The 17450-nt window shown below is 42.1% G+C and overlaps 1 protein-coding gene across 17 annotated transcripts in view; it reads right to left on the reverse strand.

The window, feature by feature from the left end:
• Positions 1-17450, reverse strand: part of MYO18A (myosin XVIIIA) — a 462365-nt gene that overhangs the window by 60691 nt on the left and 384224 nt on the right. For all 17 annotated transcript variants that reach the window (XM_089683011.1, XM_089683012.1, XM_089683010.1 and 14 more), the window contains one exon: positions 9249-9362. In XM_089683011.1, coding sequence (XP_089539137.1) covers positions 9249-9362 — 114 coding nt within the window. The remainder of the gene's footprint in view (positions 1-9248; positions 9363-17450) is intronic.

Below are 17450 nucleotides of genomic sequence, written 5' to 3' on the forward strand. Positions count from 1 at the left end.
GGGGGATGAATTACTATATGGGGGATGAATTACTATATGGGGGATGAATTACTATATGGGGGATGAATTACTATAGGGGATGAATTACTATATGGGGGATGAATTACTATGGGGGATGAATTACTATATGGAGGATGAATTACTATATGGGGGATGAATTACTATGGGGGATGAATTACTATATGGGGGATTAATTACTATGCTTACTATGGGGGAATATTACTATACTTACTATGGATGACACATACACATCATTCATCTACTCTTGGTCCGGCCCCCGGGTCCAATATATGAACGCATTGCGGCCCTCAAGTCAAAAAGTTTGCCCACCCCTGATCTAGAGAGTGAAAATTTTGCCCATTCTTCATTGCAAAATAGTTTAAGCTCTGTCAGATTGGATGGAGAGCGTGTGTGAACTAGGGTTGCCACCTCATCCTTTTAAAACTGAACACATATTAATTACACAGGTTCTGTGGCTGCTTAAGGTGGTAATTAAACTCACGTAATGCCTTATTTGAATTAAATTAGCCTCAGAACCTATGTAATTAATATGTCTTCGGGTTTAAAAGGATGAGGTGGCAACCCTACTGTGAACAGCAATTTTAAAGTCTTCCCACAGATTCTCAATTGGACTTACGCCTGGACTTTGACTGGGCCATTCTAACACATAAATATGCTTTGATTTAAACCATTCCATTGTAGCTCTGGCTGTATGTTTGGGGTCGTTGTCCTGCTGGGAGGTGAACCTCCACCCCAGTCTCAAGTCTTTTGCAGACTGTAACAGGTTTTCTAAGATTGCCCTGTATTTGGCTCCATTCATCTTCCCATCAAATCTGGACAGCTTCCATATCCCTGCTGAAGAAAAGCAACCCAACAACATGATGCTGCGACCACGATTCACGGTGGGGATGGTGTGATCAGGGTGATGTGTAGTGTTAGTTTTCCGCCACACAGTGTTTTGCTTGTAAGCCAAAAAGTAAAATTTTGGTCTCATCTGACCAGAACACCTTCTTCCACATGCTTGCTGTGTCCCCCACATGACTTTTCACAAAATGCAAAAGGGATTTCTTATAGCTTTCTTTCAACAATGGCTTTCTTCTTGCCACTCTTCCGTAAAGGCCAAATTTGTGGAGTGCACGACTAATAGTTGTCCTGTGGATAGATTCTCCCACCTGATCTGTGGATCTCTGCAGCTCCTCCAGAGTTACCATGGGCCTCTTGGCTGCTTCTCTGATTAATGCTCTCCTTGCCCAGCCTGTCAGTTTAGGTGGACAGCCATGTTTTGGTAGGTTTGTAGTTTTGCCATACTCTTTCCATTTTCGAATGAGGGATTGAACAATACTAAGCGAGATGTTCAAAGCTTGGGATATTTTTTAGAACCTAACCCTGATTTAAACTTCTCAACAACTTTATCCCTGGCCTGTCTGGTGTGTTCCTTCGCCTTCATGATGCGGTTTTCTCTCTAATGTTCTCTAGCAAACCTTTGAGAACGTCAAAGAACAGTATATACGGAGATTAAATTACACACAGGTAGGCTATTTACTAATTAGGTGACTTCTGAAGGCAATTGGTTCCACTAGATTTTAGTTAGGGGTATCAGAATAAAGGGGACTGAATACAAATGCACGCCATATCAGATATTTGTAAAAAACTTTGAAAACCATTTATCATTTTTATTCCACTTCACAATTATGTGCCACTTTGTGTTTGTCTCTCAGATAAAATCCCAATAAAATGCACTTACGTTTTTGGTTGTAACATGACAAAAAGTGGAAAATTTCAAAGGGTTTAAATACTTTTTTCAAGGCACTGTAGCAGTCTTGTGACTTCTATCAGTGTCCAGCAGAGCGTTGATTGGCCCTGTGCTGATCATAATCAATCTCCAAAGAAAAAAAAAACCTCTCCAGCAATACACACCAAACTGAGCATGTGCAGCTTGTCCCCAAGGCTCTGCTCTATCAGAAGATTAAATGGGGACTGTGGAAGAAGGGGAGGATCAGAGAAGATGGGATCAAACTTCCTTTTTACACAATGTGGAGGACTATTTAGTTTCTACAGTGAGTATAACAAGCATGCTTTATTGGATATACAGACTGATTTTACTATTGTAGGTTTAGTAACACTTTAAAGTCCAACTATACCTAAATTTTGTTTAGTTTTGGACAGAGTGAAAAAGGCACAGAACACCTGTCAGGTTTTCACTGTGCTTTGTTTTTTCACTGGGAAATCTATTTAGTCGGTACACAAACAGCAACAAAAGTAGGAATTACCTGTGCATTGCTTATGGCGTATAGTACAGGACTTAGACTTAGTATTCTTAGACCATGGGTTATATGCAGCTTCAGGCCACCCCCAGAGCACACCATATAACCCCACCAACACCAGGAGACTTTTTTTAGTAAGCAATAGGGAGTGATCAGGACACAACTCAAATTTGTATTATATTAATTGTACAGTACAGGACATGGGCCTTGTATTCTTAGACCATAGGACATATTCAAGCAATAAAGTGAGGGGCAGACAAAAACATAGCAAAACAGAATTGCAAACAGGCCCACAAGAAAACAAGGGTTAAGAATCCAAACAAAAAAGCACTCAGATGCCAGCTTAGAGAAGCTTTAAAAGAAGCTTGCAGCAATAACCTGTTGATAGGGGACCAAGTAGCGGCCTTGCAAATGTGGAAAACAGAAGCTTGATGCTGAAAAGTCCAAGAGACAGCAGCAGCCCTGGTGGAATGGACTCTGATAGGAAAAAAAAAAACAGGAACTCTGTCCCTAAAAGAGTATGCCCTGGAAATGCGTTGATCTCATACAACCTTGTCCTTGTGAAAAAAAAGGGGCTCTTTAAAGGAAAGAGCTGCCAATTCAGAAACGCGCCTAAGAGATGTAATGGCCACCAGGAAAGCAGCCTTACAACTGAGGTCTTCCAACAGAATTCCTCACTGAAGTTTAGGGAGCACCAGGTTGAGATCCCAAGGTGACACAGGAGTTGGGGGATTTATGTAAGAAACTTCCTGAAAAAAAAAGTATTTATGGGGGATTGCAAGGAAAGAGGTCTCTGGAATAAAATTAATAAAGAAGAAACTTGTCACTTGAGGATACTGTGAGTCAAATGCTGGTCAAGACCAGACTGCAGGAAGGTCAAAATATGAGTGATATAGTATTCCCTGGGACCCAACATCCTGTCCTTACACCAGTAAAATAAGAACAACAGAGACATACTTATCTTCATTAGGACTTTGGTTTCAACAGTCATGTCATTAAAGCCATGAAGACTTCCTTCAGAAGTCTGAGTACAGTATGTCTGTGTACCCTGTTCTTCTGGGCCAATTTGGGGTGATGTGTCAATCACTGGAACTCTCTCTCCTTGACTATTTTGTGCAGCAATCGAGGGATGATCTTCTTAGGGGGAAGGCATAAACCAGCTTTAATTGAGTCCAAGGAATCATCAGAACATCTATTATTATTATACAGTATTTATATAGCGCCAACAGTTTGCTCAGCGCTGTACATTATAATGGGAGACAGTACACGAGACAGTACAGTAACAATACAGTGCAATACACGAGGGGTTCGAGGGCCCTGCTCCTTGGAGCTTACAATCTAGGAGGGAGGGGATGTTAGTAGTTTGAATTTTATGCGTTGGGCAATCAGAAGCCAGTGGAGGGATTGGCAGAGGTGGGTGGCGGATACGGAGCGGTTAGTAAGGTGGATGAGTCTGGCCGCAGAATTCAGGATAGTTTGAAGCGGGGATAGCCTGCGGTGAGGTAGGGTAGTGAGGAGGGAGTTACAGTAGTCAAGTCATGATATAATAAGGGAGTGAATGAGTTGCTTAGTAGTTTCTGGGGTTAGGAACGGATGTATTTTGGAGATGTTGCGGCGGTGGAGTCTACATGAATTTGTCAGCGATTGGACCTGGGGCTGGAAAGACAGATTGGAGTCTAGAATGACACCTAGTACTCTGGCTTGCGAGGTGGGACTGATGGTGGCGTTGTTGGTATTGATGGAGAAGTCAGGGGGGGGGCGCGGGCTGGGGGGAAAACTAGGAGCTCGGTTTTGGAAAGGTTTAATTTGAGGGAGTGGAGTGACATCCAATCTGATAAGTCGTTCAGTAGGCTAGTGATTCGGGCGGAGACTGAAGGGGTTAGGCGAGGGGTAGAGAGATAGATTTGCGTGTCATCGGCATAGAGATGGTAGTTGAAGCCGTGGGAGTGTATCAGTTGGCTAAGGGAGGAGGTGTAGATGGAGAAGAGAAGGGGCCTGAGGACAGAACCTTGAGGGACCCCAACAGAGAGGGGGAGTGAGGGGGAGGTGGTAGTGTTAAAGCTAACACTGAATGAGCGCTGTAATAGATAGGAAGAGAGCCAGGAGAGAGCGGAGTCTCTGAGGCCAAGAGAGCATAGTTTTTTGAGGAGGAGGGGTGGTCGACCGTGTCGAAAGCCGCGGAGATGTCAAGGAGTAGGAGCACTGAGTAGTGGCCATTAGCTTTGGCGGTTAACGGGTCGTTGGTGAGTTTGAGTAGGCCGGTTTCGGTGGAGTGTAGGGGACGGAAGTCAGACTGTAAGGGATCAAGGAGGTTGTTGTCGGTGAGGTGGGAACTCAGGCGATTATAGACTAAGCGCTAAAGGAGTTTGGATGTAAATGGCAGCAGGGAGATGGGTCTAAGGTTGTTTAGGTCAGTGATTTATCTAATATAAAAGGATAGAGGATCCCTGGTCTTGGCCACCAATTTGTTCAAGCTTACTGTTGAACCTGGGGGCCAGGATGTCCATATTTGTTTTTTCCACCTTTGACAAATATTTTGAAAGATCTCGAGGTGCAGAGGCTAGGCCCTCAGGTTTAGGCACTGACAGCTTAGGAAGTCAGTCTGCCAAATGAACACTCCAGGCACTTGGACTGCTGAAAAGTATCTGAGTTTCAGTCCAGGAGAGTATCAGACTTTTTTCTCTTACAGCAGCCTTGCTTTGGGAGTCACTGCTGTGGCATTGATCAACTACACTCTGATTAGGTGACCTTGCAGAAGGGTGGCCCAGGGGTGTGGACACAATCTGATGACTCTCAGTTCCAGGGTTTTGAAGAAATCGAATAATCCTTTAGGCAATGCCAGACAAGGTTACGGCTGAGCAATTGTTCAGTAGGAGGTCATCCCAGTAATCTGTGACATAAATACCCTGGTTTCCTAGAAGAACTAGAAGTAGGGCAACATTTTTGTGAACACTCAGGGTGCAAAAGTGAGATCGAATCATAGTGCTGCAAATTAGAAATGTTGGCCTAGCACATTGAATGCAAAAAGCGCTGATGTGAGCGGAAGATGGGGGTGTGTAGGCATCTCATCTCGGCATGTCTACTAAAGTTAGAAATTCCTCTTGCTTCAGTGAGGGTACACAAAGTAATCATTATTAAGTCCAGTTTTGGCGGTTGTCCCCAGTTAGTTTTGGGGTTGTAAATAGGTTATAACAGAAAATTTAAAACTATTCTTCTAAAGCAGGGGGTCTCCAGACCTTTTAAACAAAGGGCTAGTTTGCGGTCTTTCAGACTTTAGGGGGGCCGGACTGTGGCCGTTGGGAATTTGTGAGTAAAAAAAGGTCCCAACATCAGTGGGGAAAAAAAACCAATGCCCCATCTTTGGTGTCAGTGGGAGGAATTGTGCTCAAACGTTTGTGTCATTGGATGGAATTGTGCCCCTTCATTGGTGTCAGTGGGGGAAATTATGCCCAATTGTTATCAGTGGATGAAATAGTACTCCATGGGCCGAATAAAAGCAAGCAAAGGGCAGCATCTGGCCCCTAGGCTGCAGTTTGGAGATCAATGTTCTAAAGTAAGCAGCACGTGCAGTCTCTTGTGCTTCAAGCTCATGCAAGATGGTCATTAAATCTACCTTCTTTTGAGCCGAAACTGGCAGGCTTGAAGTCAAAATGCAAGGAGAGTGCAGAGATAAAAACTCTATTTGGTACCCATTTGAAATGACAGATTAAACCCAGGAGATCCAGACTGGTGCAAATGCCAACAAATGTCCATCCACTCCTTGTGAGGCGTGCTTCTGGACAGGCTTGCTGGACTTGAGAGTCCAGGGCTCCTAAGTTCAACAAAGGAGGTGCTATGCCTTTGTTTGAAAGTAGACTCCTGGTAACAGTGAAAGGAACTATTTCGTACAGAAGTAGTAGCCATAGGAGTAAGGTATTTAGGCGTATTAGTGAAAAGCCTATATCTGAAGCAAGCGAAAGCACTGCTGCCCCAACATACTGATCTGAAGATATACTTTGATCGCATTACACATCATATGAAGGGTAAACTTTGGGTGTCCGTTATGTATAAAAGGAACTGTGTTTTTTTTTTACTCAGCATAACCAGATTTCAGCTATAATTTTCTAGCACAGAGAAAAAAAGAAAATCAAGGCAGATCATGGTTGCTATTGGAAACATAGATAACAGACTTCCCCATTAGGGTTCTCCAATCGCCTCTTCAGAAGTACAGCTACCCAGAATATAAAGCCCAAATACATTTCTGTATGTTTTTATGAAAATCTGTGCTGCATTATTCCTGGAAGGAGTGGAGAGTGAGTTGGTTTGGGAGGGGTGGTCCTGTTAATAAAGAGAATAATGCGGGCTTCAGAAAGTTAATGAATCTATTAGCACATAATTCCAAAAGCAAAACGACTTCCTTGGCTCGGTCTGGCTGTCATCTATCTTATTACTACTGGGGGAAGAAGACCGGACACAGCTAAAGAGTGAAATTTATTAAGCTCAGTATAAATGAAAATGTCATTCCAAGGCTGCCTTCCCCCACTAGCATTTTATTTCCATACCAGGATAATGAGCTCAGCAAATGTGTACAGCAATGGAGGGGTTAATTAAGGACAACAGCGACTATGTAGAGGGGTGGCAGCACTGAGTGCATTGTTTCTACAAAGTTGGGAATGAAGTCTTTCTGCAGAAACATTAAGAACTAGCAGAGCCAACTGGATTCTTCTTTTCGTTCCCCTTTATGGCAGGGAAAGAAAGAGAGGACAACCTTTTTCAAAACTTTATTGAACACGTGCTTAATTTAGTTTGAAATAAATGACAAATTAAACTTTTTATTATTCAGAATTTTGTGCATGAAATGGCCTGTTAGTTTCCAAACTATGGTGGATGCTGCTGTGATACCTTACAGAAAAGTGACAAAGTAACAGTGACAGCATGCAGCAAAGACGACACACATGGAAAGAAGATGTGCACAGAAAGGAGTAGATCGCATAGTTAAATCATATGCCCAGGCATTACTAAAATTTATCCCCATACCTTCTTCTTTCCTTCTAGTCTAGAGCATGTTCCAGCAATAATTGTTTTTTTATTTACCTTGGTCCCATAGCAAGCAATGGCTATTTTTACTCCCTGTGATATCATGACTAGGTTTGTAAAATTCTTGCAGGGGCGGCAGCTGGGAGCCCTGTTCCTATTAAAAGGATAAGTTCCCCTTTAGTAGCATGTCACACCCATATTTATGTTGTAACATATTACAAATTGAGCAGCCCCTGCACCCCTCCCTAAGACCCTGTTGTGACAGCGGGCCAGGGGATGTTCTCCCCGCACTGGCTGTCACAATTTAAAAAAAAAAACCCCAGCCTTGCAGGCCTCTGCCCACCTCATTCGTTCACAGAGTTCTGCGAATGGCAGAACTACAACTACCATCAACCATTGTGGCTGACAGCTTTCAGTTCTCAATGAACTACCAGGGCACTGTTGAACGCCCTAGGTAGTTCATTGATCCTTCCTGTCATTTAGTAACTGCCTGCCCATATTAGAGGTATGGGCAGACAGCTACATGGACAGTCTGCAGGACCTTGAGATTGCACCCATGATCTGCTGATCGTGGGTGCAATGCTTTACAGGCTCTTGATAAAGAAAAATAAATACACTTTTTTTTTGCCTGCAAAACGTTGTGCATTTATTATTATTTTTTTTAAAGGTAAATTTATCATTTATCGTATACCAGCCCTTGGAACTACATTTCTGAGGAACCCTTTCTCTACACATGGGGTCAGCAGGCTCTTGGGTTTCAAGGCAGCAGTATCGTTTTACTGGGAGGGAAATCAATGCATGCAGGAGAAGGGCCTAAAAGTGCTGGGGGACAGGCAGTCTGTAGTCCGCCAGGCAGGGCAGGCAATGCTGGCTGGGATTTAAGTGTACCAAAGGCACTGTGTTGTCCACTCACACAGGAATTTAGTACTTGCAAAATTTTAAAGGATAAAACATAGGTGAATGAGCATGTGTTGTAGGTATATACTATGTATTTTTTAATATTTGCCCTGTTATTCCCTTTAGGATAGGTAGTAAGCAGAAGTGAGTACTCCGGTCTCATTAAAGTGCAATTCCAGTCAAATACTAACTAAGCCTAAACCTACTCCCACCCCCATTCTAAGCCTACTCTATCTATCCAGTAAAGGAAAGATGTCTACGCTTACCTATGCTGAGGGCGCTCTGGTCAGGTAACACGATCGGGTCCCACAACCAGCTCCAGTGTACAGGAGGAACAGCCAACGATGGCAGCCCCATTGTAAGCCTGTGGGTGATGTCATTGCCCAAGCTCTGCAGTGGAGGTCATGTGATCAGACCAGAGCACCCTCAGCATAGCTAAGCATAGACTTCTATTCTTTACAGGGTAGTTAGTCTTAGAATGGGGGTGGGAGTAGGTCTACGCATAGTTAGTATTTGACTGGAATTACACTTTAATTTATACAGATACATGCCTAAATACAGGTTTTCAAAAAGCATGCTAACTTGTAATCTTATTGTAAATTTGGGATAACACTGATGTTCTAAATGTATTTACACTGATCTACTCATCATAATTAGATGGCAATTTAACTATAAGTGACTGGGCCGGAAGATTTGATGTACTCATCTAACAATGAACTGGCAGGTGGAGTAAACAAAAGGATATCACAGAAAAAAATACAGCAGGAAATGTGTGGCACAAATATGATGGATGAGAGCACCAGCAAGTTGCATAGACAGAAAACAGGCAGAAGCAGAAAAAGCAGGAAGATATGGAGACACGCAGTAGCAAGCAGAACAAAGAAGGAATTCCAAAACGGATACAGGTGGCACACAAAGAAGTCACATAAAGCACTACTTTTTCAGGCAGGTCCGAAAGCTCACCACTGGACAGAAAAGAAAATGATATGAGCTTGATCTTCATACACTGAGACAGGAAACCGCTTTGGCAGATCAACAAAGACAAATGCGGAATATCACCATGTATCTTACCGCTGTTTTAGCTTTGGAAATGTCATCAATCTGAAGATGGAGATCTTCAATTTCGGCTTCCATAGACTTCCGAGCCTTTACTGCCGCAGCACTGGTAAATTCAGACTCCTCCAACTGTAAATAAAACAGGATATAAAAGAAGATGAAACACTGGGAAACAACATTTACCAGCAGTGGCTCTACTGCCTAACACACTGGCAGAATTCATTCTTGTACATTCTTGATTTTAATGAATTTTAGCCAGCCTCAGAAAAGTTTTAGCTTTTCTATGTGAGCACTAATGGACACACACAACAGCTTCTAATAGATATCTACTTGCAGCTATGCCATTCAAAAATACTAGCAGCTGCTGAATGTTGTTTTTTAAGTCTTCAGCAAAAGAACTGAACATGTAAACATTTGATCACTTTTTTCACAGCTTTGAAAGCTTTTAGGAAAAAGCAGCAGGACATGATTACTATATTTACCCATATAAAAGAACAACCAGATATCCAAAAGAATTTTTTTCTGTTTAGGCCTAGCAGGTGCCCAAAACAGGGGAATGTTTTCCAGATTATGATATATTAGGCTGGATATAGCTATGCCTATCCATCCTCACCTGATTCATTATAGTGCCAGGAACCAGATATTCTCATCTGGTGGCACATGCACAGAGGAACTTGTCTTCTCACAATCACACATCTTATAAGGGTCATTTCAAAAAAATATTTGATTTTTCAAAATTGCCTGCAATAAATGAGTCGTTCAAATGAGCAGTGTGACGGATTTTGATGAAAAATTCCATTTGACCAGATTATTTTTGCTTTGTTTTGTTAAATTATGGTTTCTAAACTAAAGATCTCTAAAATTGTTGTAATAATTATGGGCAACATCAAGAAGAGGAAACCTAATAATAGCAAGGAATGTTCAAATGTGGAGTGTTGCTTGCTTTTAGCTAGGCCAGCCTTTTTCAACAAGGGTGCCATTTCAAATTTTTAGGGGTGCCTTGGCAAAATGCTAAAAAAATACTGAAAACTGCCAAAAAATTGTCAACAAGGCAGATAGTTTATCAAGCCTGCCTTTTTGTTACACGATGCCACAGATTTTTATAGTACAGCATTACATCAACGATCAGTGCGAGGGCCAGCTGCTGGCATCTTAACCACCAATAACATCATTGATTGAGAAGATGAATGTTGGGCTCCTGCACAGCATCCTTGTTTTCCCATCCCCTGCCCTTTATCACCAGCACTGGGGCCATGTTAGATAAATGAAAGACTAAAACAGAGGAATACGAGAAACACTGAATACTAGTCAGTATCAGTGTGCAAAGGTGTATTTGCTTTGTAAGAATAAATTGCCTCTAATGTTGGGCATCCAATGCTGTGTTGTCTAAAACTATTAGTTTATTTTTTTCCCATTTTAGAATGGGTTGCCTCGAGATTGTACAGAATTGTAAAAGGGTGCTGCAACTGAAAAAAAGGTTGGGAAACACGGATCTAGGCCAGCTTTTCTCAGCCTATTCAACACAGAGGAACCCTTGAAATAAAGAATGCTCCTCTCACTTGTGGTCATTGAAAAGAATTACCCCCTTATAGATAGCTAACAAGATCGATGGCATAAGAGGGAATTTATCTGAGAGGCAGAAATTGCTTATTGCTCAAGGAACCCCTTGAAATCTCTGGAGGAACCCTAGTTGAGAAAACCTGATCTAGGCAGCGTAAAACTGGTCAAACAATACAATTTTTTCTGAACAATCTCCTCCCTCTAGATCAGTGCAATGACTTGCCAGACTAGACACAAACTGAAAGGAGTTTTAAATAGGTCATCATGCACCTACTAGAAAATCTAAAGTAGATTTTACAGAGATTGTATAATTAGACTGTAATACAGTATGTAAGAGAAGTTTTTAAATTACAAACCAATGTAAAGTACGTAAATGCTTCCCAACTGCATATTAAAAGAACAAATAATTTAAAAAGGACCTCACACAAACCCTTGTTGGTAAATTTTAGGGAGAAGACACAGCTAATGTACAACCAGAGTGTAATAGGTTTGGCCAGCTTTGACAAAGCCTGCAGTGCTGGAAAATTTTGAGACTACCAGTGCTGACATTTCCCTCTGAAAACATGAGACAATGTTTGCCAAATTCCTTGTCCTCAGTTTGAAATTGGAAAAAACCACTGCCAGATATGGGGCTGGAGTGGCTAGACTTCCTCATTCAAATCTACCAGAAGTGACAGTGGAATGCTTTGCTTCTTGGATAAAACAGGACTTCTTGTGACCCATCTATAAGGGACATTGGGCTCTTCAAAGTCTGTATCATCCAAGAAATAAATCCTTCTACTGTTGCAGTGAATTCTCATTTATACACTGTGTGCACAATTATTAGGCATTTTTTGACCAAATCATCATTTTTATTCATATTGTCCAACTCCAAGCTGTACAAACTTGAATGATTATTGGATTTAAGCATATCAGGTGATGTGTATTTGAGTAATGAGGGAGAGTGTGGCTTAAGGAGATCAACACCCTATATCAAGGTGTACATAATTATTAGGCAGCTTCTTTTCCTCAGGCAAAATGGGCCAAAAAAGAAAGTCTTTCAGAGGGATGCAACACTCTTGAAATTGCTAAGATTTTGGGGTGTGATCACAGAATCTTTTTGTTGCAAATAGTCAAAAGGGTTGCAAGAAATGTGTTGAGATAAAAAGATGCAAATTAACTGACAAAGATTTGAGAAGAATCAAACGTGAAGCTACCAGGAACTCATTATCTTCCAGTGCTGTCATATTTCAGAACTGCAACCTACCTGGAGTACACAGAAGTACAAGATATTCAGTGCTCAGAGACATGGCCAAGGTAAGGCAGGCTGAGACCTGACCACCACTTAACAAGACACATAAGTTGAAATGTCAAGACTTAGTCAAGAAATATCTGAATACAGAATTTTCAAAGATTTTATGGACTGATGAGGTGAGAGTGACCCTTGACGGACCAGATGGATGGGCCCATGGCTGGATCAGTAACGGGGAGCTCCACTTTGACTCAGATGCCAGCAAGATGGAGGTGGGGTACTGGTATGGGCTGGTGTTATTAAAGATGAGCTAGATGGACTCAAAATCAACTCCAAAACCTACTGCCAGTTTTTAGAAGTCACTTTCTTCAAGCAGTGGTACAGGAAAAAGTCTGCATCTTTCAAGAAGACCATGATATTTATGCAGGACAATCCTCCATCACATGCATCGAAGTACTCCACTGCGTGGCTAGCCAGTAATGGCCTTAAAGATGAAAGAATAATGACATAGCCCCCTTTCTCACCTGACCTAAACCCTATTGAGTACTTGTGAGCCCTTCTTAAACCGGAGCTCTACAGTGAAGGAAAACAGTACACCTGTCTGAACAGTGTCTGGGAGGCTGTGGTTGCTGCTGTACAAAAAGTTGATCATCAACAGATCACAAAACTGACAGACTCCATGAATGGGAAGCTTATGACTGTTATTGAAAAGAAATGTAGCTATATTGGTCACTGATATTTATTTATTTATTTTTTAAATGTCAGAAATGCTTATTTGTAAATTGAGTTGTTTAACTGCTTTCCAACGGCCCTATAGCAGATATACTGCTACAGTGTGGCACGGGTGCGTAAAATCATGTATATGTGATTTTGCACTTCTGGGTAGGGGGCGCGCATGAGGCGTGCACTTGCCCTACTCACTCTGTCATTAGCGGCCACGTCTGTCAATCACCAGGTCCCGGCCGGTGATTACTCGCCGGGGCCCACTGATTCATAAGCATCTCGGAAGAGGAGGAGAACTGTATGTAAACAGTACAGTTCTCCTCCCTGTCAGCTTGTTAACACTGCTTTGGATGGCTGTGCACATGTTAACCCCTTCATGCCCAGTGCCATTAGTACAGTGCCAGTGTTTTTTTTTAGCACTGATCACTGTATTGTCACTGGGGATGTCAGTGACACCAAGTCAGTTCCCCCCAGTGTCAGAATACCCACTGCAGTCCTGCTATAATTTGCTGATTGCCACCATTACTAGTAAAAATAAAATCCCAGTATATATTCAGCCATTTGTAAACACTATAACTTTCACGTAAACCAATTAATTTAGACTTATTGGGATTTTTTTTTTAGCAAAGACATGTAGTAGAATACATTTTGGCCTAAATCTATGATAAATTAGATTTTTTACATTTTTTTACTGGACATGTTTAATAGGAAAAAAGTGAAAAATATTGTTTTTTTTTCCCCAAAATTGTCAGTTTTTTTTTATAGCACAAAAAATGTAAAAATGCACAGGCTATCAAATACCACCAAAAGAAATCTCAAGTTGTGGAAAAGAAAGGATGTAAATTTCATTTGGGTGCAACAGTGCATGACCACGCAATTGTCAGTTAAAGTAATGCAGTGACCGCAACGCAAAAAATGGCCTGGTCAGAAGGAGGGTAAATCCTCTGGAGGGCAAGTTTTTAATATTCTCACTAACTGATGAAAACAAACAAGTGAGATGGGAACATTTTCGATTTTCATTTATTTGCATAATAATTCTGCACACTAATAGTTGCCCAATAATTGTGCACACATAGATATTTTCCTAAGAATGTCAAAACCTCACTTTTACATTCTTAAATATTCAAGTTTGAGGTTTATTAACATTGTGGATTGACCAAGAGCACTGTAATTGTTCAATGATTAAATGAATCCTCAAAAATACAACTTGCCTAATAATTGTGCACACAGTGTACCAACAAGGATACACAAGTACTCAATGAATGAACCGGGGAGACAAGGATCTAGAGCAGGGGTATCAAACTGATGGCCCTCCAGCTGTTGCAAAACTACAAGTCGCATCATGCCTCTGCCTGTGGGATTCATGCTTGTAACAGTCAGCCTTGCAGTGCCTCATGGGACTTGTAGTTCACGCAACAGCCGGAAGGCCGCCAGCTTGACACCTGTGATCTAGAGTAGTGAATGAAGATCCAGAAGGTAAAGTCTTCAGCCAACAGAGTTGGGTGAGAGACATCCATCCTCTGTGTACACTAATAAAAAAATATAGCATTCTGGCAGCTGTGGGATTTAGTGATTGGGTAGTGCAACTCCCTTAGGTTTCCTTTTTCTTGCACCTAGTGTCTTCCTCCTGTAGGTGGCACTCTACACCCATGAGCCTTGGGCTGTGTCCCTCAATGAATGTTAGAGAAATGTTGGATGTTAAACTAAGTTGCTAATACACTGGTTTCAAAATTTTCCAAGTCTCTGTCCTCAAACAATGAGACAGATCAGGCGTTTGAACTTTGCTTTGACTCCATGTTTATGCCAGGCCAGAAACTAAGAAGGACTGAAGCTAGAAACAGCCAACTAGTATTTTGAGAAGAAGGTCAGCAATGGTGACATCTCTGAAAAAGCAAACCTTTATTTGACAATATATTGATCAAAATAAATTCCTCCACAGCGCCATGGTAGTTCATTGAAAATTACAAGCCGACAGCCGCTAAGGATGTGAGGACTTGTAGTTCATGCATTCACAGAACTTTGTGAATGAATGATGCGGCTGTGTGGGCAGAGCCCAACATAGCCACACGGCCAATGTCTCCCCGTAATGCTGTCACAGGGAAGGGGGAGGGGCAAAATGGGCACCAGCTGAAGCATTGAGAACAAGTTACATGTTCCACCCTAAAACCAGGTAACATGTTCCCAAAGGTGAATTTATCCTTTAATAGTCAAAGAGCTGCATCCAAACAACAATAATCCTTTACCCCTGGTTCACATATCTGAGGTCGTGCGGGCTGCATTTTGTGCAGACACCAGAGCCCATTCATTTGAATGGACTCCCGTGCCCCGGGACACGCAGGGAAGAAGTCCCTGCACTTCTTCGGAAAACGCAGCCCGCACAGAAACCATGGTTCCCAGTACGGTTGCGATTTCCAGTGTGGGCAGCATTTCATTAGTATTAATGGCACCCACCCACAGGTCCACATTCCTCTGTGCGGGTGGTGCGGATATGCAGCGGCACCACCTGCACAGATGTGAACCTAGCCCAACAACCAATCAGAATTAATGATTGACCATGTTCCAACCAGATTATGCTGCCATAAATTACTGTATTTTTCACATTATTGTTACACTTGACAGTGTTTTATTATACAAGGTTGGTACCAGTCAGTACCACAGTACCAGTCTGTTCTTGACCACCCACTCGCAATCTAGGAATGGACAGGGTCGTCTTACAGTACTGTATAAGAGGAAAAGGCATGAAAGAGGAGGTTCAGCCCATAGCAGTCAAACTTCCACCTATAATTTTCCAGAGCGAGTTAGTGAAAGAGAACATTGAATTAGTTGATCTATGGAACATCTCCACAAGTGTTTCTCTTCGTATTTTTAGCAATGGCTCCCAATGGTACTACTTGAAAAGCACAAATAGCCTAGGCAGTCTAGATACACACAAATAATAAACTTTCCATGCAGGCCTATCAGGTTCTGATAGCTCAGGAGTGGTATAATATCAGGAAGAATTTTTAATAAGATGCTTCATTAGTCTCCTGATGATATTCCTGTAAAATAAATGTGTGCTGCTGTTGTGCTTCTATACCATCTATCTGGTTTGTATGAAAGAACATACTTGAAGCCAGATTTATTGTAGAGCAAGCCTTGCCTGGTAAAATATTTCCCCAGAAGTAAATAACATTTCAGCAAATCGAGAATTTATGGTGTGATAGAAGGAGGGAGCACATATTCTAGGACAGCCACACATCATGGGACCGCGGGCACATTCTACTCTGCATTATGAAATGGCCTCTTGGGAACTCCGCACTGCTCCCCATTTCCTCCCCTTCAGAGAACAATTGAGTGAAGCATTTTAAAATATGAACTCCAAGGCATTTATGTTTCTATCCAAAAGCGGTTACTATTATAGCACTAGCTATGTGTTCTTATACAATGAGGTTGATTTACTAAAACCGGAGAGTGCAAAATCTGAGGCAGCTCTGCATAGTAACCAACCAGCTTCCAATTAAAGCGTAACTGAACAAGCTGAAGCTAGAAACCAATTGTCTACCATGTACAGCTGCGCCAGATTTTGCACTCTCCATTGTTTAGCAAATCAACCCCAAATGTGTCAACAAAAAGTGCACCTGTTATTTCTAAAGTAGTTGGCAGCTTTTATGTTCATCAGTTTTGAAGATGGAGGCATACGGAGTTAGGTCTATTGCAGTAGGACATGCTGCATTCTAATCTATAGCTATCATTTAAATCTAATTTATCTCTACTGCTGAAAGCAACTAAAGAAGGACTTCACAGAGACTGGGACACATGGGTGTAACCGTGCTAGTAAAGTCAGCTGTGAATCATTGCTAGCAGCTCCTGATTCCTACATATAGGGCACAGTGGAATGCAGCATGTACTAGCAATTAATTGCCATAGACCACACAATGTAATCATTTATTGCTACATGCAACTATATGTGCAGTGATTGCTAGCAGTTAGTGGAGGGCAATCATTGGGGAGTTTAATAGCATAACTGTAAAAAAACAAAAACCCCACACTCATATGCACCCAGACTGAACAGACTTCTACGAAGAGATGTGAGTAACCAGGTATCACCTCTATACCATTCTTCCCATCAACAGCACTTTCAGGGTTATGAACCTGTTGTATGCTTTGCCTTGGTGTAAGACATTACCCAGAGTCACCAGTCTAAGGCTACGTTTACACTAGCGTTGTGTGCAGACGGCAGAGAGGCGTTTGGGAAGCGTTTTTAACGCTTCCCAAACGCCTCTGCCAATTCTGCACATTACAGCACATGGTGCTGTTCTAACGGGAGCGTTTGCGTCGTGTCGCATCGTGGCAAAACGGACACCTCTGGTCGAGTCAGGAGGCGTTGAAGCCTCCTATTCTAGTCTATGGTGCCGCTCCTGCGTTTGCGGAGCGGTAACACCATTCAAACTGCATTATAGCCATTTGTGGGGCATTTTTAACGCTCGGCAACCGCCTAGCAACCGCCGCTAAAGCGCGCATGCGGCGTTTGCGGAGCGTTAAAAAATGTTCTGCAAACGCCGGACCAACGCTTGCCAAACGCTATAGGGGCATTTGGCAAGCGTTGGTAAAACAGCCGAGTGTGAACGAGCCCTAACACTGAAAATCTTTAATTAAAAATAAAAAAAAGTGCCACACTTCTGTCCAGCCAACCTAGTGTAGATGTGAAAACGGCTTAGCCCATT

Source organism: Staurois parvus, unplaced genomic scaffold (assembly GCF_062004578.1).
Source record: "Staurois parvus isolate SC_StPar_1 unplaced genomic scaffold, SC_StPar_1.0 ptg000299l, whole genome shotgun sequence".
Classification (NCBI taxonomy): domain Eukaryota; kingdom Metazoa; phylum Chordata; class Amphibia; order Anura; family Ranidae; genus Staurois; species Staurois parvus.